Raw genomic sequence first — 26,740 nt, 5'->3', positions numbered from 1 at the left:
ATGTCTATACTCATCTTTCAGCTGCTGAAGTCAGCTTGAGGTGTTATTTATTTTCTACAGACTCATCTATATTTTCATTAAGTAGGAAGTCTAAAAACACTAGAAGTGAATCAGGAGGCTATTGCTGATTTTGATTGCTAACATTTTTTTGAGGTTTGGTTGCTAAAGCTGTGTGAATGAAAACCAAGGAGCAGGAACTGATTAGAAAAAGATATTTAAAGAAACTTCAGAAACGACATTTTGACAAAGCACTGGTTTTCTGTGGGGGGGAAAAATGTCTCTGTTGGGAAAAGCTGTCAACGTGTTCTTGTTTCAGCTTTCCAAATCAGGACTTTGGGAGTGGAGAAAGAGAGATGTTGAGTTGTTTTCTTACGGTCATAAAGTTATCAAATGGGGTCACAAATTGAACTGTCGTCTTAGATCCCCTCTACTGTGTTACATTGGTCAATCATGTCAGGACTAATGGGTCTCAGAGACAGAACAATTATCCATAATTCAGGTATTGTGAAAAGTAATGTATGCTTTATTAACAAACCAAGAAAAATTAATGAAAACTCCATGGATGTTTTAAACCCTGATTTCTTCTGCATACTAATAAATTCCCTTGGCATGTGATTTTCTTGCTCAGCAAGGGCTCAGGGAGAGCTTGAGCTACAAGCTATTCATTTTACTGGATGTGATTTTTGAAGGAGGAGATTGTTTCTCTGTGCAACCATCCACTGCCAAAATGGCCAAGAGGGAAAAATGCCTCCTGTTAGGTCTGGAAGACTGCAATCTTACTCCCCTTCAATCCCCATCAGTATGTTGCAGGTAAGAGTGGTGCTTTGGAGCTTTTTCTGGTCTCAAAAAAACAACACACCACAAAACAAACACACACAACCAAACCAAACAGCAACAAAAGCATTTTTGAACCTAGGAAACATTCTTAAACTCATTAAAACTAGATCTTTTCACATAAACATAGTTGTTCCAACAAAGTGGTATTTTTCTGATGGCACATAGTTTTCTCACAAAAAGTTAGTGACCTCTAATTAGTGGTTAGAAATAAATGAGAAAAAGTATTTGTTACCTACTAAGCTCCAAAGGGGTGATGTTTGCATCCTTAGCACAGCCTCCTTGTAAAGGGTGAAAAACTAGACTTGGTAACAAGTGTCAGACAAGCCGGAGAAATGTGGGATGAAAATGTCATCCATGATGGAGTAAGTCTCTTTGGGAGTTCACTCACTGCTCAGGTCTGGTCACTCTCTGCCTGATGGCACTCAGCTGTCCTTTTTTTTTGTTTTTTTTGAGACTGGTTGTCCTTAGTTTTCTATTTAATGTCTTTTAATTGTGGGAGAAAATATATTTTTCCCTATCTCCTATTTCAGTTTGAGGTTGTAGGCTAAGCAACTTCGTGTAATTTTGTGGTGAACCAAATAATACTGTTTGTTTTACTGTACCATTTTCCATGGAACAAATAAAATAACCATGTTGCTCTTAAAAGAAACAAGCAAACCCCACCACCACCAAAAAATGCCAAAGCGCCAACAGTATGAGGATCAGTATCTGTGCCTCTCTGTGCAGGAGAAAAGATTGGCAGTGTCCCTTTTCTCCTAGCACTCCTGCTGTTGTTGAAGGTGAAATATTTGCTATTTTTTCCTGTGAAAAATGTCAGCCTGTGGTGCCAGACAGGTAGTCACTACAAGAAACTTGGTGGACTGCTTCTCTCCCGTGATACGCTTTAAAACACTTGGCTATCAGCTGGTAAACTTTCACAGAGGCTGGATCACAGAGTCATCTTAGCAATTTGTGTAGAAGAACTCTGTATTCCCAGGGCTTACAGTTCAGTTCTAGAGATGAGTTGTACTATCTGTGCAATTGCACATGTAATAAGTGTGCCTCATTATTCAGGTTTTTGAAAGGTTGAAATTATATTCCTTAGGGGAATAAAAGCTCAACCACTGTCTTTCATATAACATTTATAGAGTATGTAGCATATTACATCTGGGAGTTTAAAACATGTTCCCAATAAAGAATGACAGCAGCTGTGTTAGCTGCTGATGTTATTTGTTTGCATTAAGTCTATAAAACATCTAGATTCTGGAGTAGAAGTGAGAGTACTGAAAGCAATTTGTCCAGTGCTTAGAAGAAACTTTAGCCTGTCTGTAAGGCTTTCAGTTGCAGAACTGTCCTAGAAAGCTTGTGACAATATTCATCTTCTGGCAAGCCTTATCACTACTGGTGGAGAGTAATCTGTTTCTAATGGCATTGAACTTAGCCTTGTAGTCATCCATGACGTTTGCAGTGTGATGCAGGGATCTGGCATGGCCCTGTGTACGGCGTAGGACCTTTTGTAGCCCTGACTGCTATCTTCATCAAATGATATTTCCCTTCCTTGTGAGATGCAGTCCTTAGAATCAAGCAACATAGCAGTTGCTGTACAGTAAATATACTGAAAAACTTTCTCTCTTTTTCTGGGAACAGAATAAAACCACTGCATCTTTGCATTTGGGTCTTTCCAGAGAGGGTAAATGAGTTAAGAGTTCCTGCTCTGGAAAGCACTCCATTTAAATCACTGCATGCAAGTGAGCGCAACAAACAGTTTTAGGAGAACATAAAGCCGAGCTGGCCATTTCTCACCATCAGTCATTGTTGGAAGAGGGAGTGTGAAAAATCTTGAGTTTCAGTCCTTTTTAGGCTATTCATTTCAAAGGAAGAAGTATTTTCAGTACTATCACCCTTGTCTTCTGAATTCTTAAAATTATGTTAAATAATTAACAGAGGGTGATGTGATAAAATGCTGGGACTTAAACTACAAAATACTCCTGTAGGTGCTAAAAGCCTCAAATCAGGATCATATTCGTTAAGGGAAGTGTCAGTACTCAGTAGCGAAGAAGAATTACTATTTTTTTGTTGCCTCAGGTTTTTGTATTCTTTAGAATATGGGAGAGGACCTCACAGAATATGGTCTTGAAGGTAAAAAAGGATTGATTTCTCCTGTGTTTAGAAGTTGCAATAACATAGGGTATTCAAGGATTTCTGTATTTCGAGAGATGGACAGTTTGTGTTTGGAGAGGGCAGAACTGCTTATGTTTCTGTAGTGTCAGTTATAATTACCAAATCCTTTTTGCTTTGCACTACAGAACTTAACTGATAAACTAGTTTTTTTCTTAGTTATGTCTTTTAAATATAGAGCAACTTAAGCTTGTTTGAATGTAGAAACTCAGCACTACACCTCTGAGTTCCCCAAGTTTGACAGTCAAGGAGGAGTTTCTCTATGAGCTCCTGTTCTGCTCCCAAGAAAGGATACATGCAACCTAGGTATTAGTTCCCAAACCAAATTAATAGTAAATGAAGCACTTGCTGTAGTGGCCTTGTTTGAGAGCTGAGATGAAGACCAGTGCCCAGGTATTTTTCCTTCTCCTGTCTTGGGTACGTTTTATCAGCTTTGAAGTTGAGGAAGATGGTACAGATCTCTCTCCTTACATAGTCTGTATCTATATCCAGTCTTGGATGCTCATTTTGTTACCTGTACTACTGGATACTTTCGGAAAAGGCCACTTTGCCAGCTGTGTTATTAATTCGAGTGACAAACCAAAGTTCTTATTTATGCATTTCTAACTTAATTTAGTCTCTGACTTTAAGTGGAGGAAGCAGCGTTTTAGAACTGAGCTGAAAAGGACCTCCATCCTCCAAATGGATGCTTCAATTGAATGTGTCGTTCATAGTTTCAAGTGGAAACAGTAAATAATTCAAGGTGATGTTCAGTGTTGGAACTGGAAGTGTCTGGGTGTCTGCTGTGTGTCTGGGAGGTTTCCTAGGTGTCTGGAGGAATCTCACTGCCTTCACTAACTCTGACCTCTCCAAGAGCAGCTTCAGTTCACTGACAGTAAATTGGTGCTCTAGGAGGGATGAGCCTGGTGAAATGCAGGAACCGCTGACTGCAAATTTTGAGCCATGAGCTGAGATTGAGGATTATGAGGAAAAAACCTGGTAAAAGCTAAACTAACAGAAGTAAAATAATGAAAGGCTCATTTTTCAAACAGAAGATAATTTTGCTTTTGTCTTTGCTTTCTTGCCTAAAAGCCATTTCTGAGTGTTGGATGGTTGATTTAACCCAACTAATTGCCTAATCAGGCAAGAAAAAAGCATGAGCTTTCTCTTGTAAATTCCTCAATTTTTGTGAACAGAGAAGTTCTTTTGAAATTCACTGTGGAGATGATTCAGGTTTGCAGTGTGTGATTCACCTTCTCTCCCAAATTCAGATGTTTAAGGATGGCAAGCTGGTTGTTTGTGTGGATGGGGAAGGTACTTTGTGTGCAGAAAAAGTTGACAGTGAATTGCTAAAGGACATGATTTTGTCTGCTGATGTGATGATTAGCTTGAGGAGTGTTGCTATCTGTAGGGATAATTTTCTTCCTAAAAAAGATTTTGTTTGGATTAGCATAATTTTGCAGAAATTCTATATTAAAGTTACACTTTACTTAGCCTGAATTATCTCCAGAAACTGTCTACAATTCCACCCCACCCCCTCGTGTTTCTGTTCTAATAAACAATTATTTCTGTACTGTAAAAAAGGAGTGGAAAAGGCAACAGAATTTAATTTTAAAAATTAAATACTGGGTTAAAAAAAATATCTTACTCTCTTGGTTAGTGTTTCAAATGCAACCCAGATGGACGTTAACATTGTAAGAGCTACTTACTCATTTTATTTGTCACTGTTTGTTCTTTTAAAACTGTGCTGTGGCTTCTCTTTGATTTTTGTCATTGGCAATTGCAAATGTAAATGTTAAAATAAAGCAAACTTTGTAGGCAGAGAGGGGTTCAACAAATTGATCACAAACATATCAGACACCTGCGATTTGATTGCCACAGCAGAGGAGAGCAAATATTTTCTTGGAACTCAACTTGAAGTCTGGCTGGATAAGATTATCTTAAAAGTTTGTGTCCTTGTCACTGGAGAAGGAGGGAAAGGGAAGCAAAATAACCTTTGGCTTTTTTCATTTGTTGGGGGTTTTTTAGAACCCATTTCGGTTACACAGTCAAAACAGTCTCGAAATTACAGTGTTTGAGTAAAGCATTTCCCTTGGAAGTAATCTTTGGGAAAGACAGAGGAAGAAGGGTAGCTTTGCTTTTTCTGTTTTGGGTTCTTTGCAAGGACTTTGCCATCGGGCACTACATTTGTGGCAATCGGATCGTCATCCTTTGCGGTGGAGAGCTGCGGCTGCAGAGTTTCCATCCCACAGAGTTTGCCTTGATAGTTAGCTCTCGCTTCAATTTGGAGGATCTTTAAAATAAGTTGCAAACTTTCTATTCCCATTTTGACTAAAACACCTGCTGGGAAAGAACAATATCCTTCAGATGGCTGTTCCTGTGAAAGGGAGAGGAAAGGGTGGGGAGCAAGTGAGCTAGAGAGTCCAGAGGAGACAAAAGCAGCCTTGCCTGCAGCACACGGTAATCAAAGGAGATCAAAGGATATGATGTCAGTTTATAGAGAAACAGGTCAGGCAAGCCCAGGTAGCTCAGGAAGCAGGGTACTAATTATTCACAGAAGAAAGTCAGGTGTACGGTTACTGTGCTACAGTCGAAAGTCAGGAGGTCAAAACTTGCACAGCAACTGCGTCAACTTGGTAGAACGGCTGGGCTCCTTCAGGGGTGTTTATCATTCTCTAGAAATGGGAGAGAATGAATCTAGTGTACCCAGTCCGTCCCAACAAGGTAAGCACATGCAGCCTGCGAAATGCTGGGCTGTCTGGAGCTTTGGGGCATTGTTAGTCTCGGCATGTGGGAGCTTGTTTCGCTGTCGGCTGCTGCAGCATATGCTGTGTGTCCACGCGAGGGGACGCGTGTGTGTGTGTTTGGGGGAAAGGGGGAAATCTGCATCCCTCATCTCTGCAGCACATCCCTTTTGAAAAAACCACTGTGTGACTTTGGGAACCTAAGGGAAGGTCTGATAAGATCATGTAAGAGTTTGGCACTGTATTGTCAACAGAGGTTGCTTTAAATTAAAGGTGATCTCTGGATGTTGAGCTTACTGTTCTGTAGCTTAGTTCGATCATCTGCAGGTATTTCTTGGATAGAAAATGCTTTGCACAACGTATTGCACAAACTGAGTACCTGTTGCATGACAGCAAGGCAAGGCAGATGCATAAAGATTGAAGGCTAATGTTTATATTATTTCTGTTCTGCATTCTTGGCTTATTCCAAGTTGTTGTCTTTGTCTGTCTTTTTTTTTTGATTCTGTGGGCTATGCTAAGGCAGCACCACCACACGCATGCAAAATAGCCTTGCAAGTACTGGTGTAGCTAAGAACAATATTCTGTCCTAGGTATGTGAAACTTTCAGTAGAAACCTTAACACAACAGTCCATAAATCTTGCTTATTCCTCCTTTTGCAACATTAATGTCAAATTTTTGCTTTGAGAAAGAATGCTTTCCCAATAGCCTTTTTTTCTTTCAACAGACAGTTTTAATGTCCCAGGAACTATCATCTTCCTGAGGAATTATTCCATTATATTCAGTGCTTTTTCTTCCTTTTTTTTTTTCCCCCTGACATTCAACCCTTGCTTTTCTCTTGCTTGATTTTATTAGTTTCTTGCTGGCCTCCTTGTACTTTGCATACCAGCAAGGGATAAAGCTTTGGATCTGTTTTGGGTTTTGCAAGAATCCTCAGTCTATTGTAAAACTTGCAAATGGTTTTGAGAGCTGAAATGACAGCTTTCCTGTCAATGAGAACCTGTGCTACTATTTCTCCTCTGAAGTTATTCTTTGTTTTCACACAAGCATTCTTATACTGGGGTGCTAAAGTGTGCCTCAGACCTATGTTATTTCCGAATAACTCCATTAGTGCCAGGGCAGATTTTGTTCATGGAGAACTTCTATTCTGCTGCTGATACTTTTTTGTGTGTTAGTAAGTATTTATGGACTACACAGAAAACACACATTAGCAAATTCAGTTTTGCTCCAGACTTGAATTTTCTAAAAAGCAGCAGTAATGTTCAGTAACTGATATTCAGACATCATTTCTAGTGTGGCAGGGAGAGTTTTGGTATTGTTGCTCTTGTCTCATTCAGGATCTGACTCAAGGTTACAGCAATATGCAGTGCAGAAATGTATCCAGCCTATAGTCCAAGTGGGGAACTATTTCACTGCTGCTAATAAAATAAAATCCTGTTGATAAAACTGATGTAAAATTATTTCAGGCCCATTGTATTTTATGTGGGTCTCTTGAGAGACATGATTGTGATTCTGACTTAATTTTGTGCCTTTTCTCCATTAGCGTAAGTGAGTTTAGTCAAATGGAATTTCTCTGGAGTTGTATTAGTTAAAATGGGACAAGAATTAGGACTGCACGATTATACTGTTTTTAACACACACATACAGAATACGCTTTATCAGTTGCCATCAATCTGATGTACTGGGTTATTTCCATGTGTGCTTGTTTTTAGAAACTGTCCAAAATAATTGGTGATTCAGCTGGTATTTTTTCACAGGGGAGGAAAAAAAAGGTGGGGGAAAAAAAAAAGGTGGAAAAATTAACATTACTCAAGATGCCTGTCAAAACCACTGCTAGTGAGTGAGCTTGCATTTCTTTTCAAGTTATTTATTTTTAGAGAACTTTGCGCTTGTATGAATTACTAAAGGTGCCAGATTGACAGCCCCGGAGGCCGGCTTCACTTATTCATTAGCAAAAGAGATACGGCCTGGGCAGCAGGTGCACAAACCTACTTGCTGTGCTGTACCCATGTGTCTCAGTTCTGCTGAGAAAAAACCCTTTCTGATGATCCAAGGGTTTCAGTCCTGTTCACTCCTTGCCTTTCCCTGCAGCGTTTTCTTCTAAGGGCACAACATAATGGTCTTGTGATGATTAGATTTGTGCACTAAAGACTACGCAGAGACCTTTATTTGATTTCACCAAACAGCCGTCAGATGGTGAGGAAGGCTCGGGGCTTACATAAGTCAGTAATTCTCGCCATCTGGTCAATCAGTAAATATAAGGTCGCTCTGCCGTCACAGCGTTTCTGTGCAGTGCCGAGTACAGTAAGCCCAGAGAGTATCTCAGCTCTCGATTCGGTTCCCTTGTTATTCTTCAGCCCTCCGTTTCTGCAGAGGCTTGCAGCCGGGGTGTGACAACTGAAAAGAGCAAAGCCCAGAACAATACAGCTCTGACTGCCAGCCATAAATTGATTCCTCGTTCAAGCGAGCACACCGAGAGCCCTTCAAAAATGCACTGTGACTAACCTAGTAGATCTTGTATTTTTGTTGGTTGGTTGTTGATGGGTTTTTTGCTTTTAAAATCAAGATCCCTTCCTGCACAGAGGTCGGTTTTAGTCTTCCTGTGAATTAAGTACTGTTTGCTGGAGATTATGACAATATTAGCCCCACAAGATGCAATTATTGTACATTTTAATTTTATGGTATTGTACATGAGTTGTAATTGATTTTGCACTGTGTTTTGTTGCTAGATGATCACAGTAGCTTTGCTTGCTCGTTAAGTGTGTGTAATACATACTTGCCTCTCTGGCCCGCAGAGGACAGAGTTAAATTGACAAGTTCAAGTCAAAGCAGCTTATTCTTTCTGCTCTGGGGAGGCACAGTAAGTGAGCAAGGGGGAGAGGGCTCATATGAGCGGTATTAATATACCGCCCTGAAAAATGTTGTTTTTTCAGGGCTCCCTTGTGTGCTGTTTATTAGCATATCGAAAGCATTTTTGTAAGTGGTTTCATTATAAATATCCTTAATATAAACATATGACTAAATAAGAATAATACTACTTAAAATAATTTCCAGCAAATTCAGATTCCTTCTGTAATGAATCTGGGCTTTGGATACGCTCCAAAGTGTGTGTTCCTCGGGGTTTGCTCTTGTGTTCTGATGTTGATTTTTAGATCAATATATATGTAGTCTCATGAAACATTTACAGGCCAGGTCTAAAAGAAGCAACTGCTATTTTTCACTGAGAAAAGTGATAGGAAAATATCAACAGCCTACTTAAAGAACATGGCATGCTTGGGTAGGGTGGTGGGAATGAAAAAGGGAATGTTCCAGAAAGGGACTTGCAGATCTTTGGCTTTTCAGTCTCAAGTTTCCCTTTCCTATTGAGAAGGCTTTTTGGCCACCAGGTCTGCCCTGCTTTCTAAGCTATATGAGCAAGTTCTGTTTCAGCTTTGTGGTTTTCAGCAGTGCTCTGAATAATGCTAATGAATGCTGTAATCAGCTGCTGTTATTAACTGTAAGGTTCTGTTGCAGAAGGTGATAACTCTGAAGGTCCACTGTAAAAATGCTTCCTCCCCACTTTATGTTTGATGGCCTCAGTCATCAGTGTGGTTACTCTCTGGACAGTTATTAGCAGAACATCACTGGGTCTCTTGGCTCTTTTTGAATGATAATAGTGAGGGTTTCCTGTGACAGCATTTCTTACACAGATTGGCTCTATTCACCAACCAGGTACAGTAACAATGGGTAATTTAAAATAATTCATTTTAGCGCTGCCTCCTGTAGATTTTAGACTTTCATTTCTAAATGGTGAATCTAGAGAGCTGGAGAAGTACGTTCTGATCACTATTCTGGTGCTGAGAAAAATATGAGAGTCAAATAGTCCCGCAGAGCCATCAGTGGCTGGATCAGCACAGAGCACTCTTTTGACTTCAGCTGAAGGCATTCTAACATGTTCTGGGTGCTTTTAACACTTTTATCACAGGTATGCTGTTTTTTTTTTTTAGCTTTAATTTCTCAGTTCATATTTGCTCATGAATCAGTATTTGGGGTTTCAGTTCTACAAAAATATCCTTACTGACACATTACAGCACATTAAAACAGAAAACTGCATGAATTGAAAAATGATAACAGTGAATCTCTCTCCAGTGGTGAGAATCCACTAAGGAACTAGATATCAAACCCAAGACTTCCAGCTCCCAATCTGCTTCATATTATTGTTGTTTTGCTGTTATAATCCTTTCCAGTTCTTAGAGGCATGTTGCAGATGATTGCATCCTAATATATGTGCTTGAAAATGAAACAAGATAGCAACATCTTGCCTCAATAAATAGAAATGAAATTGAAAATGTGGTAGATATATAGTAAAAGGATGATGTTTGCAAAGTGTCCGAAAACTTTTTCTCATAATCTTGATCATAAAGCTACTTAAAACTTTTAAATTCTACCACATGTCAAATTAGGCTCTTGTCAGCTGTAGGGTCTATCAGATTCAGTGTTTGCTGCTCAGGGAAGTGATCCAAGGGAAGTTGTTGGTTTTTCCCTCAATACATCATTCTTCAGTATGCGTGTGTGGTAGGTGTTATATTTATCTTGGCTTCTCATGTACCTCTTTTCTCTTAAAATATGTCACTTACTGGAGAAAAACAAAGAACTGAGGTCAACACAGTGTGGATATCAACATGATTTTAGCAATCCAAGGTTTGTATAAGCTTCTTATGCAGATATGACACTAGTTCATGATCTAAAGTGTTTTCTGCATTTGTAGCAGGTCCTGACAAGGTTTCTTTTGTCGCCTTCCTTCAAATACTGGAAGCTTTTAGGCAGGGCCTGGATTTTTTTCCACTACTATACAGGGATTGCATTCCCCAGTCCCAGTGGAAAAGTTGGTGGTGAGGGGTTTTGTTTTATTTGTCTTTTGATTTGCTGCAGAAAACAACATCTTCAATGATTACCTTCACAAAAGAGGTGGTAGAATCCTGGGACAGCGTCCTAAAGAGCATTCTGTGTCGCAGTGAGCTTTTGAGATGTCCTGTATAAAAACAAGCAAGATTGTTTTGCATTATTACAGTGTCGTAGTGATCAAAGTATTTAGATTTTTTCTGTTTGGTTTCCATTGAGGCTTTTTGCAGAGGTTTTTGAGTGTTTCTTAATCCAAGACCTAATCTCTTAATTAGTCCCTTCATACTTATGATACTACTAATATTCCATTAGATCTGTGGATATTGCCTGATTAATGTAGAAATGTAACATTGTAACCTAGTATGCTTTAATTAACAATTAGAACATAAAATAAAGTAGACTTTACTGGAAGAATTTCTACTTTTCAGTGGATACATGTAGGTAATTTTTGTTTCTTGGGTTCTTTTTTCTATACCATCATCATTGCTGTTTAAGTTATTCAAGCCAGTAGGAGAAACATCAGTTACCGAGTACACCTAGTCCAAGGAAGAACAACACTGACACAACACATGGGCACACAATAGGTTTTCCCATGTAGTATGTAGTGAATTTTGACAAGTTTCAAACTTGTCATCATATATTTGATACTAATCAATGGACTTGGTCTTTTCCAGGTCTCTTGCAATTGCTAGTGGTTCACGGTGACCCTATACACTCACTCATATGTCTACTTGTAAGGCCAAGCAGGCTGGGGGACAAGAAGGCATACTGCTTGACTTTACCCTTCTGAAAACACTTAAGAATTGCTAATCTATGAGTACATTGAGAAGGCTATTAAGCAGAACATGACAGGCATGAAGTGGTTTATGTCCCAACATTTGCTCATGCCTTGAAAAGAGGTGAAGTGCACTGCATGAAGACCTTTGTGCTTTCTTAGTGATGCTGCTTCTGTTGTGCACGTTTCAACAGTTACTGCAAGTGTCTGTATTCATGGCAAGTAGTTAAAATTTAGCATGTATTTAAAACAAGAAGGAGGGAGGACTTGAAATATTTTAGCCTTATTTGTGAAGCAAATGAGGCTTATGTTGCTTCTGTGAGATCAACTTGAGAATTTTCAGGCAAATATTTGGTATTTTGGATGTTCTTCTGGAAACGTATTTTTCCAAAAGATTTTATCAGGGATCAGTTGATTTATGCAGCAGTATATGTAGCTGAAAACCTGTTTTAAGTATCGAGGGTTAGGGGAATCAAGTAAGTTTAATTACTTTTCAGTGACTTCAGATCTTCATATCCTAAGATTAATTTTTAATTACACAGGAAGCTGCGCGTCTCTGAAGAAGCGTGGACATGTCCACGGTTCCAGAACAAAATGCTGCCTAGTTTGCTAAAGGAGGGTGTGCCTTTGTCAGAAATACTGTGATTACATTGCCCATTACAGGATGTTCTAATTCTCATTATATCAGAGAAGGAACAGCTCTGTAAGGATGCAGTTCAATATTTAATGTCTATATCATAGTTGTGATAATTTTTTGGAATCACATGGCTGTGGAATATATAGAACTGGGAACAATAACTGCAAAACTGTTCCTTTTGTGTTTAGTCAGCAGTAAGAAAAGCAAGAAAGATTCACTTGATCTGCGTCACGAAAGTAGCGGGAATTGATTGGAAACCAAGGGCCAGCTTCACGGAGACTTGTCATATTCTACCCTCTCAAGAAAGATGTCATGTTCTGTGTAGTAGTGCTGAAGCTTTTTGGTCAATGTTTTCATTTCTGGTGTTCTGGTTTGTTTGTTTGTTTTTTTGAGAGTTTTCTATCTCCAGTACCATGTTTACCTTGGGACTGTATTTCAGCTGGTGCAGAGCCACGGGGGGCTGCACTGGTACTAGGGTATAACCTAAAGTTAACTAAATCCATCCCTGTAGAAACACTCACAGAAAGTGGAGCTGAAGTTTTTAGCTTGAACGTTACTGTGACTCTGTGGTGTTAAGCATACTGTCATAGTAGCTGGATGTGTCAATTTGTGTATATATATTCATCTTTTTCTTCAAATAGTGCTTGTATAAAAGTGGTGTTTCTGCTGTCTGTGTAAGCTCAGCTTTATGTGCCTTCATAACACAATTAAGTTTACCGCATTTTGTTCCTGCTAGCACTGCAAAGAGGGGCTGAGTCAGACTGTATTTGTTCTCGTGCTTCATCAGCAGAAATGTTTAGCAACTTTCTAGTTATATTTTATTTGTGAAAACACAACGAAAGTAATGGGGTTGTGCTGGTATCAGAAGGTTTAATTTGGCCTCTGTTGTTATTAGCATCGATTGAGACATGAGCAAGAAATAATCCAGTTTTACTTCTAGTGCCCAAGGCTGAGTTTTTAGGGCTGACAGGAAACAAATATACATCTTTTCACTTCTAAACTGAGTGTATTTCATCTAAAAGTCTGAGAGTTACTGTAAACCCAAATCATGCCAATGTTGGGTGTACAGCAGAATCATTTTTTTCTCTCCTTTTATAGAGGTGATGTGTAGTTGTCCTCGAACAACTGTACTGTCGTGTTTGCTCTCCGTGTCTTTTCTCAGTATGCCTTGGGATGGAAGAAAGCATAGGTGGATTATTTGGGTTCTAAACAAAAAGCCATTCTGGTAGATTAAATTACAGATGCCGTATTAGTCTGGCTTCTGACAGTGTCAGTGACCTCGGTGCCTCACATGCCTCCCAGGGATGCTGCCTCCCTGTAACAAAGGCTTCGTGGTAGCTGAGCTCTAAGGGACTGAAAATTCACTTCTGTTAATTCCTGGGCGTTCTGGCCATCCACCTGTGAACTGTGGTGTAGCTGATGGTTAACTAACAGGTAATTATATAAACCCATGTCCTCTATGTGTGTAAACATCAAAATGTTTATAGCTACTGCTTTGGTGGTATAGAAAATTTGTCCTGTTTACTGTTTCTATACTTACCAGATTACATGTAAAAACCATAAAATCCTTTATATTATCCATAAACATAATAAAAAATGCTACACTACATAACTTTGACTTAGTCAATAATTCTAGGCTTAGCCTGAGGGGTTGAAAAGAAAATTATTCCTGTTACAAATTTTAATTATGCCATAAACTTTGGGAAATAGCTATTGATCTTCAGCATCTGGCATCAGAAATGTTGCCTGCTTTTTTTGGTTAGTTTGTGAGTAGCATTGTCATAGAGGGTAAAAATAAAAAGTGTCAGAGGAGATGATGTACCATATGCAAATGAGAATATTTTGGTTTGTTTATGTACTAAAAATATTTTATTGCTGAAGAGTTTTTTTGTTTCTAACCAGATTTTTTTATCCATCTCCAGAGAAATTTGCATTTGAGATGCAGGAAAGCCAATTCTAATTCTATCAAAGGCCCTTTCTCACCATGGGATGCTGCAATAGATACAGTATGTTTCTTGTCTTAGAGGTACATTTAAAATTGCAATTGCAATTCAATTAACTTTTCTCTGTTGTGGAGAAATCATAATTCCAAGGGCCAGATGAGACAAAGGCTGGAGCTTTTGTACTGTTTGCCTTAAACCTGGGCTGTTAGACAAGGTGTGTTGGTGTAAAAAAGAAATTGTGTGGCTTAAAATAGTAAAAGTGAAAATCTGATGTGAAATCAGTGGCAAAGCTGACATCGCTCTGCAGCAGACTGAGCCCCTACTCCCATGTCGCAGAGCTGGAGGAAGAGCTTTTTAATGTGTTGAAATTTCAGAGCAGCATGTAGCAAGAGCAACATTAGAAATTCAGACTACCTTTCTAATGGTAATCAGGCCTAGAGCCACATGAGTTGTTCCATGGTATGCCTGCTTATGGATCATAGGGTTTGACTGCAGGTGAAAGAAGAGGGAGAAATGAGGTGATCCCTGAAAATGGTTGGTTTAGGTGACTGGAAATACAGACTATACTCTCATTAAAATTTCAGTGGAAGGATCTTTGTTGACAGAGTAGGTTCAATTTAATTTTCCCCCATCCAAAATGGTCATGAGGACATTCTGCTCGATGTGCTCCTTTTGAGGTAAACAGAGGAAGATCTGCTAGGGTCATCCCTTCCCTGGAGAACTGAGAGCCACATCGCAAGTTTTCTCTGAGAGAAAATGGGTTGGAGAGCTCTAAGGAGCTACCTCTTGATATGATGGTCGAGGGAAGATATCTGAGATGGCAAAGAGTGACCGAGGTCCTCAGACTCCCGAGTTAGATGCCTGTGGAAGCAAAAAGTGCTTGCGTTGTTTCCAAATGTCTGTGCTGGTGTCGTAGCCCCAGCTGCCAGTGAAGTACCGTGCAGCTGCTCACTCACTCCTCGCACCCCAGTGGCATGGTGAAGAGAATCAGAAGGAAACAAGTAAAATTCATGGGGATAAATGCATTTGGGGTAAAGGCCTGATCTTAGTGCCAAATAGGAAGCTGATGCATCTCTGGTAAAAGGAAAGATGTGTGCAAAGTTGTGACGCATGGGTAGTCTGCTCTGTGTGGGAAACTCCCAGAACACCCTTGGGAAATGTCCTTTTCTCCGTATTTTAACAGGGAATAGATGCACTTCTACCTCTTTCTGCTTGCTAGTTTTATTCAGATCTTCATCTCTTTATCTGCATGCACCCCATGTGATCATGAAGTCTTGGCAGAAACATTAAGAAATGGCATCTGAAGTTTCTCAACTGTGATGTTGTGACCTCCTATTGAATAAGTAAACTAAGCAAACTAGGACAAAGATGACTTCAGAGAGGCAGCTTGTAGTAGCTGTTGCCAACTCTTCGGCAGGAAATTGCTCCCTCGTAAGAGTATCTGCCAGTGGCGTATTGATGCTTGAACTCTTCTGGCTGACTTTACTCTGCCTAGCCTGGAACAAAAGGAGTAGAAAAAATATCATTGAGTCTTGCAGGCATTAGAGGTGGCCAAACTGACAGGTTGCACTCCAGCAGGTAAACGGAAGCCTATTAAGAACACACAGAGACAAAATGTGTCGTGTGAGCGTTGAGTGTTTTGTTGGGGTTAACCTCAGTGTGGAAGGCAGATGTGGCTGTTTCAAGGACACGAGGCGATGATGCGGTATCTGAAGGTTTTCTCTAGCGAGGTCAGAGTTAGATATTTTCATAGAAGCTAAATGTCTAAATCAAAAGATGTGTCTACATTCTCTTTCCAGAACAGGGCTTTGGTCACGTATCTGACTTAGTGACTGTTACTGAGTGCTCTCTGTAAAATTAAAACCACCACCCTATCCCAGTTTTGACTTGTCTGGAGAACTGTTTTTTAATCTGCTTTCGTTTTCTGGAAAAGAAGGAAGTGTGAAATATATGCATTTTTCACACTACTGAAACACACAATTCTGTATCCAAAAGTTCCACAGTTTGAGAACCCAGACCTGCCTTGGCTTTTGTGCCACCACTGTTACCCTTTAGCCATATAATTTGGGCCTTGTACTCTGGGAAAGTTCTGCCATCTATGTGCTAAGCCATTTATTTTGGAGAAAGCTCGATACTTTGAAAAATGTAAGCTCTAAATTTTATAAGTTCTGACTTTTTATGAGTTGTTTGTGCATAGCAGCTCAGATTTGTACGGCTGCCATATGCAGCAAATTTTATAATTCACATTGGTGTGTCGCTGCGGTTACTACACTGAAGCCACCACACCAGAAAACTATTAACTTTCAGTTAATGATAACAGAAAATGTTTTATAATAAACTGTGAAATAAGCTAATCATCTGCAGAAGGTGTAAAAATTTTGTATTAAAACGCAATTAACTTCTGCTTTCCTGTTTTGTTTCTTTTTAGCGAATTGGTTATGTAGGACATGCGATTAATTGGCTTTTGCTTTGGAGGGAATTTGTTTGCTATGACATGGTGTCTGCTTGAACAATAGATGACTGCCACTAAATTTTCAGGTGTTTGCTTGGAGGGAGATAGGCTCTTTTTTGATAGGAAAAGAAAGAAGAAAGTGGGAGCTTGCATCCGTTCCAGCTAGGTGCTGAGTTGTACTCTGAAGAGTCAAAGCTATGGATGGGCTAAGACGAAAGAGGACTGGTTTCAATTTTTGGTTCAGTAACAGATTTTCTGTATGGGCTTGGGTTGCTCTGTTGTTTTGCTTTGTGCAGATCTCTCTTCACTTTTTGCTTAGGCTCTTGGAGATGATAGCTGTTTGAGCTCTGTAGGCATCACAGGGTTAAAAGTCTGTCAAGAATTCTCATGTGCCTTTATCTTGGTGAAAGTAAATACAATAGCAGCAAGGACTTCTTTCAAATACCTCTGTGGTTTTTGTTGGCTTATTTCTAACAGTGTTAGAAACACAAGAAGAGAGTTTTCAAATGAAAGGGAAAACCCCAAAGATTTCTATACGAAGGGAAGCTTCCTAAGATCATAGAATCATCGGGGTTGGAAGGGACCTCGAGATCATCGGGTCCAACCCCCCTGCCAAAGCAGCTCCCCAGCTCATATTGCACAGATAGGCATCCAGATGGGTCTTGAATATCTCCAGAGATGGAGACTCCACCACCTCCTTGGAAGGATGTGAGGTCAGAATGTGCTGAGCTAATAAAAAGTAAGATGAAAACTCTCACAGTGAAGGATGGGAACTGAAAGGTTGGAGGAAAATGACAACAAAATGATAATGTGTTCAGAAACCTCTTCTGATGCAGTTGTGGTGGGTTCTGAAGGCTAGTGGTACCAGGCAGCTTCCTTACTGGTGGAAACTGATCTTCAGGGAAGGAACTGAATTTCCACCCTCCCAATAATGTTTCACGTCTCAAGGAAGACTTCTCAGAGATCTAATTGTCTATCTGAAATGCTGTAGGCATGCTACTAACAAGTGTTACAAAACAGTTTCAAACGCATCTCTTAATGTCATTATTTCCTTCCTGTATCATGTAGAAGATTCAGAAAAGGTTTCTGGGTGGAAGAGGGATTAGTTACTTTGGTGCCCAGTTAGCTGAATGCCTCTTTTGACTGTGCTGTAAAGCTCTGTCAGAGTATCAGCAATAGCCAGAGGTGATCTAGAAGCAAAGGGTACCCTGAATGTTACTTAAGTGTATTTTTAAGTCTCCTTTATAGGTGTGTTAGGTTGGGAGGGACCTTTAAAGGTCATCTAGTCCAACCCCCGCTACAGTAAGCAGGGACATCTTTATTACATCAGGTTGTTCAGAGCCCCATCAAGCCTGACCTTGAATATCTCCAGGAACATCACAAGGTGTCCATAAATCAATGGTTTCTTTAGGATTGTATTCATCGTCTGAAGATTAGAGACTACAGGTTACATACCTGTAAATCATGATACTTGGAGGCTGTGTTGAGGGTGAGTGGGTGTATACACACAATATGACAATCTGGTTTTGCCTAGAGACATTTTTCATAATTGGTAACATGCAGAATGACTTCTCTACCTACCTTTGGTATGTAATTTTCTTTTGTTAGATTCTGCCCTTCCCACAGGACCTATGATGGAGACAAATGGGTAGAGCAGTGAGGGGGGAGGTTGTACAGTAGCTTGTACCCGCTCTTTAGTTAAACACAGAAGGGCAGTGGTCTAAAGGTTGTTATTTACAAGATCTAAACACTTACTTCTCACTGTGTAAAGCTGTTTTCAGTAGTAAGTTTAGGTTTCTTGGTTTTGTAATCCTAATTTATGAAGTTAGCGATACATTCACAGACGATAATCACATTATATCTCCAGACTAGTTTAGCTTGACCTTTCCTGAACAGGTTGAAGTGGTGGCTTTTCTTCTTTAGATCACCCAAAAGCAAGAGGGAAAAACCAAGTTAATTTGAAAACCAAAAGGAGTCTTAGTGTCAAGATGTACTTAGCCTTAGGGTACTGTGTTCTTTGGTTTATTTATGTAATGAGGAGAGTCTGTTGTAGCTTTATTTCTGTTTATTGCTTTGTCTTTAATGCAAACCAAAAGAAAACATTTTACTGGATTTAATGTCTGCATCCTAGTTCTGCAGCATGTAGGGTTACTGCTGCGCTCCCAGTAAGTGGGGCTAAGGTCCAATAAAACCTGTCTTTTCTCTGCTTGTAAAGTCTGCTGTTGCCTTTAAGAAACTTCGTGTTCTCTATTTTCTTTTTATTTTTTCTAGTTTGGTGTCAGCTGCAGCTATTTGAACTGGATTGAATCTTTTATTGCAATTGCAACAAAGCAAAAAGTTGCAGGAAAGAAAAATCACTTTCATATTTCCAAAGTGATTTTTTAATGAAAATAATAAAATGAGTTTTCTGTTGTCTCAGAAACTTGTTTGTTTAAACCCAATCATGAAGTCTTACGCAGATTTAATTTATTGTTTAATTTTGTACCAGTCTTTTGCAAATGTACTGCCTCAGGAGCAAGTGAGGAAGAGTTTTCTGTGTACTGAAGGCTTTGAATGGGGCTTCTTTTAGTGGAGTTAAGCATCCCAGGAGAAGAAACAAAATTGTTGATGAAGCAGGTTCATGTATATAGATTCTTGCCAGGGTTTAAAAGATGCAGTGAATTTAGTTCATAGCACATCTCTGGTTCAGACCAAGTAATTGAGTTTGGTCCAAATCAGTTCTTCATCTTCAAAACGGACCTTTTTAAAAGTGATTTTTGTGTTGTTTTCTCTTTTTGGCTATGGGAATCTTATGGCCTTGCCTGTGTTCAGTCGTTTCATACACGTTTCATGTGAGTGCAGTCAGGTCTTCAGTGGAGGCGATGAGATACGGCTGGTATCCTTAAATTATTTTTGACCAGATGTGAAATAGGCCCACTGAAATTTCATTACGGTCATCTTGTTTTTCTGTATGGAAATTCTTACCTAGTAAATAAACAGAAAAGTTTGAGATTTTGAACCCAACCCAAGCTTTAAAACCTTTAGGCATTATAAACACAAATACGCAGGCATTTTCACTAAACCTATTTATCTAGTTTGTCCTATCTACCATAGTTGATATGAATTCTTCCTCTTAAAGGCTGCAGAGAAATTGTCTGCTTTTCATTTAATTCACTTTATCTTGTGCATATTTCTGAGTCAGAATTGGAAGAGGGAGCACCCATTTCTGGCTTTTCAGGGAAACAAAAGCAATGATATACTGGCTATTTCAATCCTAAATACAAATGAATAAATATTAAATTTAAGTCTGGAACTTTCTTTGGAAATAGACAAATTACAGTTGGTTGTATCATTTTAGTATGATTCTGTTTCGCAGACTGTTTTTGGCGCAAGCATTTCTACTTGCTTTGTGGGTTTTGTGGCATTTATGGCCTAAAAAGTTATACCTGGCAATATTTTTCATTTTGTGTAGTTGTTTTTATCTTGGTATTGGTTTTGGGAAGTTAGCGTTAGGTCTTTGAATATGCACATCTGTTGTAAAGATGGAGAACTGATAGAGACATGATTGCTTACTGTAATAGGAGAAAATTAAAATCCTATATTCCATGGAATAGAATGCTGAGACAGGATGTTTGAAGGAGCAGCATTTTAAATGTTACTAGATTGTTCGGTTATCATTCGTAAACCCTGTAACCGTGAGGCATTTCAACCATTTTAAATTACTAGTGTATAAATGTTTAAATTATGCCAAGTATAAAGATAAACATTTCTATTATGCTTCAAAATTTGAAGATCATCAGTAGCTTCCTATTCTTCATAAAGTTCAATTTCATGCAAGAGTAACTGATGTTTTCAGATGCAGTCAGTGATGCTGTGGCTTCTGCAGAGCTTGTAGTTGGTAAGGGAAAAGAAATCAGAGAGAAATAATTTTGAGTAGCGTATGGTTGATTTACTAAGCCCATTGTGACAGTGTATCCCGTATCATGTTATTAAACCCAGGCGTTATCATATTAGTCATTTTATGTATCATCATAATTGTATAATTATTGTATTTTATATACCCAAGTTTGTTCCCATTAGCTTGTAGTCTTAAATCATTAAAGGCAGATTTTAAATTCCTTGTAAATTAGAATACATTTTTTTCCTTAATCAGGTCAGTCTATGCAATAAGCTCCTGTGGATTTTGACTTCAACCTATTATTAAAGCTTTCCCTTTTCATATCAAAACTCAGTATTGTTAAGTAGTTTGTTGTCTTTTCGTAATTAACTGAAATTAGGACATGTGTTTTTAACTATTTTAATAGTTCTCTTTGAAATTATTTCCTTCTTTCTCATAATGAATCAAATTTCTAATGATTCTTCCTGCTTGCTAATTTGCATTGTTGTCTGGTTGCCTTGCATTTAATCAGCAAGCATAAACTGTTAATACATCACTGGGAATCTGTCGGGAGTATCTATGGAGCACTGTGACTGCTGGCAGGCTATGGAAATCCACTGGAAATGACGGGCTCAGTCCGCTGGGGATTTCATCTCTTGTCAGAAACACAATGACTGCCATCGCAAAATCTTCAAGTAGGGGATGCAGTAACCCAGCTCTGGTATGGGGCATTGTGCTTATCTAGCAAACCACCTGCTTTCTGTCTGGATTAGTATGCTGTTGTTATTTTGCTGTCTACCAGTAAACAGCAGAAATATGTTTATTTTGGTGGTAAGCGTTCACAGAAATGTCTGGCTTTGTCTTGTCGGTTTTTATTTACTGCATCAACAGAAGGCTAGGAGTTGGGTTGAATTACTTTGCATGGTTAACTGCAAAACAGAAGTTTTCATCTTGTTCTGAAAAAAAAACAAAAATGGCAGTTGGACCCTTATATCCTTTGGTGGAGACCTCATATATTAGGCAGAGTATCAACAGTAAAATTGTATAGTCCCAACTTTCTCGCTGTGCTTATATTGCCAAAGATGCTTTAACGTTATTAATGGTTCATATACTAAAAAAAAAGTACAATATAAAGGTAGAGCTGGGATAAGTTACTTTGTCTTTGTAGAAGCCTGGTGGTTGTGCTGACAATTCAGTCTTAACCTGTTCACAGTAATTAAATCAAAATTTAAAATAAAATTTGTTTAAGAATCGTTGAAAACTATTAAAAAGTTGTAAAAGAAACAACAAAACCCAGGTATTTTTTTCCCAATAATGAAGGTTCCCAACCCCTGCATGAATTTCTGAGAAAGGATGGAAGGCTTAGTGAAAAGAAAGCAAAGAAGTTACATTCCTAATTCTTTGCTGCTTAAAATGATGATGACGGTCATCTCTGAGGGGTTGTATGTCATTTGCTGTCCAGTGTGGCTCTTAGGCCTGAAACTATGCGAAATTATAAATATTTGGAATAGTCTGAAGTTTCTCAGTTGTGCAATGCTACAAAGGAGAATGATTAAGAGCAGCGGATCCTTGTTTTGGGGGGGTTTGGTTTTAACTACTTATTATCCCAAACTCAATCTGTGATTTTTCAATTCAAAAGTTGAATACTTGGGAAAAAAAGATTGTTCTGTTCAAATATATGAAAAACTCTGCCTCTCTTTGCCTGTATCAGGTTTCGTTGACTATCATGCAACCAATAAAGAAATAAATTTGCATGATTTCACCCATCTGGCTTTACCTTCTTAACTATTTTTTAGATAAGTGACATAGGACGAAAAATAACTCCTTTAGTATTTCCACTCTTGAACATATTCCACAAATAATAAAGACTTAGCTTGTCATGATGTCTTACAGTTTAATTTTGCTGTTGGCAATATCAAGGCATTTAAAACCAAACCAGAAAGCATATTGCAGTCTCACTCTTGAATTAATTTCTTTTTTTTTTGCATTTGTTAGTAGCAGATCCTCAACACTATTTGAAGTTTGAAATATATTAATTACATTTATAGATTAGAGATGTTGCCCTGCCCTTTCTTTGCAAACTTTTGAGACTAGTTGCCTCTGTGTGGTATTGAGAGGGGGCTTTATCAAGGAAGAGCCAGAAGCTTCATAACCTGATATAAAAGTGGTCATTGTACACTGCCAGCATTAGGAAAATGTTGAATGCTCCTCAAGTGTTAGCCATTACATACCTGGCTCCAGTTGGCGTACAACTCCTATCATGTGTTTTGCTTTGATGCAGTAGTGAAAGTGTAAATTAGAAATGGGAAGATCCTAACAGCAAAATGAACAAAACAGTATTTTATCCTTTGCCAGGACATTTTCTTCCTCTCTGCCTGTTAAGAGACAAGAGACCAGACACAATTTTTAAGTGTTCATTGAAGAAATGATAGCACAGGGCTTGAACCAACGTACAGTTACAGGTGAGAGTTAATGTGATACCTTGTATGAAAGTGCTGGTGCTATGTAGAACCCCAGCAGAGCAACATGCATCTGTAAGAATGACAGCTACATGATCTAAAGAGCTTCTTTTCCTAAACCCAGAGCCTGAAGTGACTCACCTGGATATGAACTGGGATGCCAGTAATCTGTTGTCACATTACTCATACGTGAGGTAAGGCCCCAAAACCGTACAGCATCCAGCAGCCCTCTGTCTTCCAGGTTGTTGAACGTGTGCAGCTATTGAAACCAGTCTGTGAAAGAGAAAAGTTTTCACCCCTCCCCAGTTTTGCTTTTTTTCTTTGCTTGACTTGTGTTTTTTTGTTTAAATTCAAGATTCATTTTATATTACCTTAACATTGCAGTAATATGTAAAAGATTTCTAAAATGTAGTCAGTGATGTGGATGTGAAGTTACCACAGACTCCAGCCGCTCTAGACTGTTGGCCTCCTATTGCCTATTTGACTGTTCAAAGGTCATTATGGGTTGTGCCTTTCTTGAGAAATGCATTGTGTGCTGGGTACACAACATTACACAGAGTTTTATTCAGGAGGTGCTGATAACAGACTTGATTTGCCAGTTTGCTTGATGCTAGATCATGTTTCCTGCTTTGCAGGCCATTCAGTGTAAAATTGGTCTAATTTACTTCAATTTAAATGTTAATGACCCTTTTTTTCTTGAAGCAAAGGGAAACATGCACAATCACTCTGAAAATAAAGATTTATTCTTCTGACAATCGTGGTAATAACTTTAGGTCTAAGAATCGCCTTTAAATACTTGTTTTGCTATTTGGCATCTAGCTATTTCTTACATAGACAACTTCTTAAAACCATTGATCAGAGATTGAGATTTCAGACTCAGTCTGAGAGTGTTTACTTGAAGCCAGTAAAATGGACAAACTTTACTTCTGCGGTTGTCAGGTTTTATCTAGCTCTATAATGCTTGTGGAAGCTTCAAAGTGCTGTTGGAATGTTGGGGGTTAGAAATAACAGTATTTCATCAGACTTGATGTCTTATCGCATGCCTTGTTTTGAAAGCTTTGGCCACCTGTATTCATAGACTAGCACGTTTCAGAACCCCCACTTAAATTATGTGCCGAGTCTGCTTAAAACCCATGTGCTCCTCTAAGAGGAAATCATCCTTGCCTTGGTGAGCTTCCTTCCTGGATCAGTGTTTGTTGGAATAAATCAAAACCAGGTATACATGGTACAGGCTAATAGGTGGAGAAGAAACAACCCACTGGATAAGCATGGGGACTCTGGCATTGTGGCTCGTTCCCAACTGAAGCGTGGCACTGGGTGGGTGCACAGCACTCAAACAGCATGGCAGGGACCTGCAGAGTGCTGTGTTCTGCTGCACCCTGAGCAAGGGAGATAGATCTTCACTGTTAGTCTTCCTGAATTGTGTTTACTGGGCTCTGTTCAGTTCATGATAAAATGCAGTTGCAAAGTTGGTGCTGCAGGGGAATGTGAATGACACCGGTGATGTTTTAAAATCTTGAGAGCAAGCTGAACTTCCTATATCTCCATTCAAGAGGCTGATGAGATATTAACTATTCTGTTCTTTAAAACATATACAGAAGTAGTGATTTTGTATTTCAAGTGCTTGTTGGTGCCTCCCCTCTTGGTTTTTCTGCCCTCCTCCTTCCCCCAGTGCCAGCTCCCTGGAAAAACAGATGAGTGTTGGCTTGCTGTCTTCAAAACCACATTCCCAACTTCCATCTCCTCTTACTACATTCATGTCATGAAGAACAGGAAAAGAATACCCTACACACCAGGAACGATGCTGGATATAATCAGATAAACGTAAATATGAATGTGAATAATCTACCCTGTCTACGTGCTCCTGGTCCTTTCATGTCTTTCCATGTGAAGATAAAGAATCTCTTGTGATTTATGTTGAAACTTCTGTTTATTTTCTCTTTATTTTGCAAGGCAGAGAAGAGTTTTTTTCTCTTGATGCTTACCACTCTGTCAAAGTGTCATAGTGGTTTGTGAAGTTCAGTCTTTTTAAGTTGCTTTCTAATCCTTTGCGAAATGGGCACCTCATAAAGACAGTTGCTTGATCTAAATAAAGCGAATGTGGCTATTACAGAAAATGTTCTGTGTGTTCTGAACCTAAGAAAATGCATCTGCTTTATTTTAAAATGGAAAGTCCTGTTTCTGTTTATAGTAACAGCTGGGTCTGCCATTAATTTTTATTTTGCTGTTCAAATATTCTTTATAGGCAAAGGTGCTAAACCAGTAACAATTACATCACCACATTTGGTGTTTGGAATATCACTTATTGGCTTTGGATTATGTGTCTTATTTACTTGATTGCTGTGTTTTGGATTTGGGTAAATGTGTCTTCATTTTTGTGGCATGCTAAGTATGAAGTATGATTAGTATCAGCAGAAAATATTGGAGGAGTTATCCCTTAGTGTGCAAAATGGTGCCTTTTTTTGTGAGTATGGAAGAATGTGTCAATAAGAAAACAATTTTCATTTCAAATGACTTCTCATAAATATGTAGAAATTAGAAAGCAATGAATTGTGTTTATGAATTTTAATGGATGGTATGGTACGGCATTATGCAAAGGAAATGAATGGCATAAATTGCAGTAGTAGATTAATTCATATCATTTTATATGTGTTAGTCGTATCTGTGTGCAGCCTAGACAAGTCATTGTCACATGCATTGTGAATCTTTCCTCACACCACCAAACTCTTCCGGTACTGAAGTGGAATATGATAGCATTTTTAAGGGTGCTAATCAAAGCAGCAGCACTGTTTGGGAGAGGTTGAGGAGAGGAAGTTTGCTCCTTCTGCAAGGCAGTGCGAGAGAGAGAGGCTGTAACAAGAAGTACTGGTTTTTCAGTGACTGTGTATGGGTATTACTGTAGTTTCCTACTACCTTTTAACTACGTTAATTTTTTCAGTAAGTAAAATGAACGTTAACCTAGAAAGTAACCGAGTAACTATGTGTGTTACCTCCCTCTCAACAAGGGAGAAGAAGAATGAAAGTAAAGGATTATTTGACAAAGCAGTATTACTGCTCTATATAGTTTACATCGGTGGTAGGCACAGAGCGTTGTATGTGGTCACAGGGTGAGTTAATGGATAACGATAGAAAGTGTGTTGTGCAACTTGTAATAGACACCAGCGGACAGGAATTTCATTTCTTCCTCCAAAATCTGTGATCAGAGCGAATTGTGGTGTTCATTGACAGAACGGGACAGTGGCTGGAGGCAGGCCTGTATTTAAGATGCAAAGGTCAGAGCCGTAAGCTGCTAAAAAAAAATATTTATAAACCATCATTCAAGTGTAGCTGTGGTTTCAGAAATAGTCCAAAGGCTACAGAAAGACCTATGTGCTGAACTGCAGAGGTAATTATTACTGGTCAGCTTCAGTGACTGTCTTTAGTGCTACAGAAATACCAGGTTCAAAGCAGCATCATGCTGAGCTTCAGATAGATAGGTGTTCATAGGGGAGAAAGGAATCCAAGTAGAAATGAAGCCATAGCTAAAAGCTAGTGCAGGTGTGTTTAACATGGTGGCCACAGACTCCGTGGAGTCTTCTAAGGATCTGAGAGGGTAATGAAGGAAAGCAAAACTTGTGTCAGCTGGCCTGCATTGGCTGCACAGGAGTCTGAACTGGCAGGAGAAAACTTCAAGGGTCAGTAAACTGGGAAAGCCCTGAGTTAGAACTTAAGAGCCCAGAACCACCCTCAGTTGTGTTTGAGATGAGTTAATAATAGCTGACCACTTCCCTCCCAAAGCTTTAATTAACTGCAATTAAAATTTTAAGTTTGGATTGCATTTTGTACTGAGGGCTGCCTACGAAGTTTTATTGCTTTTAAAAGATGCTGTGCTTTTCTGATTAAAGATTTCACTTCCTATTAAACAAAAAGACCAGGAAAATTCTCTGTCCAGCTGCTTTTTATTTTCCCACCTTTCCCGCCTTTAATTGGAAAATTAGCCTTTGAATGGTACCTAATTTTGAAAAAAAGGAGAATCTACATTCT

The 26,740-nt window shown here is 38.9% G+C and overlaps 1 protein-coding gene across 1 annotated transcript in view; it reads left to right on the top strand.

Annotated features, from left to right (window-relative positions):
• Positions 1-5,654: 5,654 nt before the first annotated feature.
• The window catches only part of NAALADL2 (N-acetylated alpha-linked acidic dipeptidase like 2), a gene marked incomplete at both ends in the record, with an annotated part of 350,941 nt that continues 329,855 nt past the window's right edge, over positions 5,655-26,740 (top strand). The window contains one exon of the mRNA XM_084267228.1: positions 5,655-5,697. Within this exon, the coding sequence (XP_084123354.1) occupies positions 5,655-5,697 (43 nt within the window). The remainder of the gene's footprint in view (positions 5,698-26,740) is intronic.

Source organism: Gallinula chloropus, assembly GCF_964237585.1.
Source record: "Gallinula chloropus genome assembly, chromosome: 8".
Classification (NCBI taxonomy): domain Eukaryota; kingdom Metazoa; phylum Chordata; class Aves; order Gruiformes; family Rallidae; genus Gallinula; species Gallinula chloropus.
The sequence above is the reverse complement of the archived record's forward strand: the minus strand, read 5'-3'. Positions and strand labels throughout refer to the sequence as shown.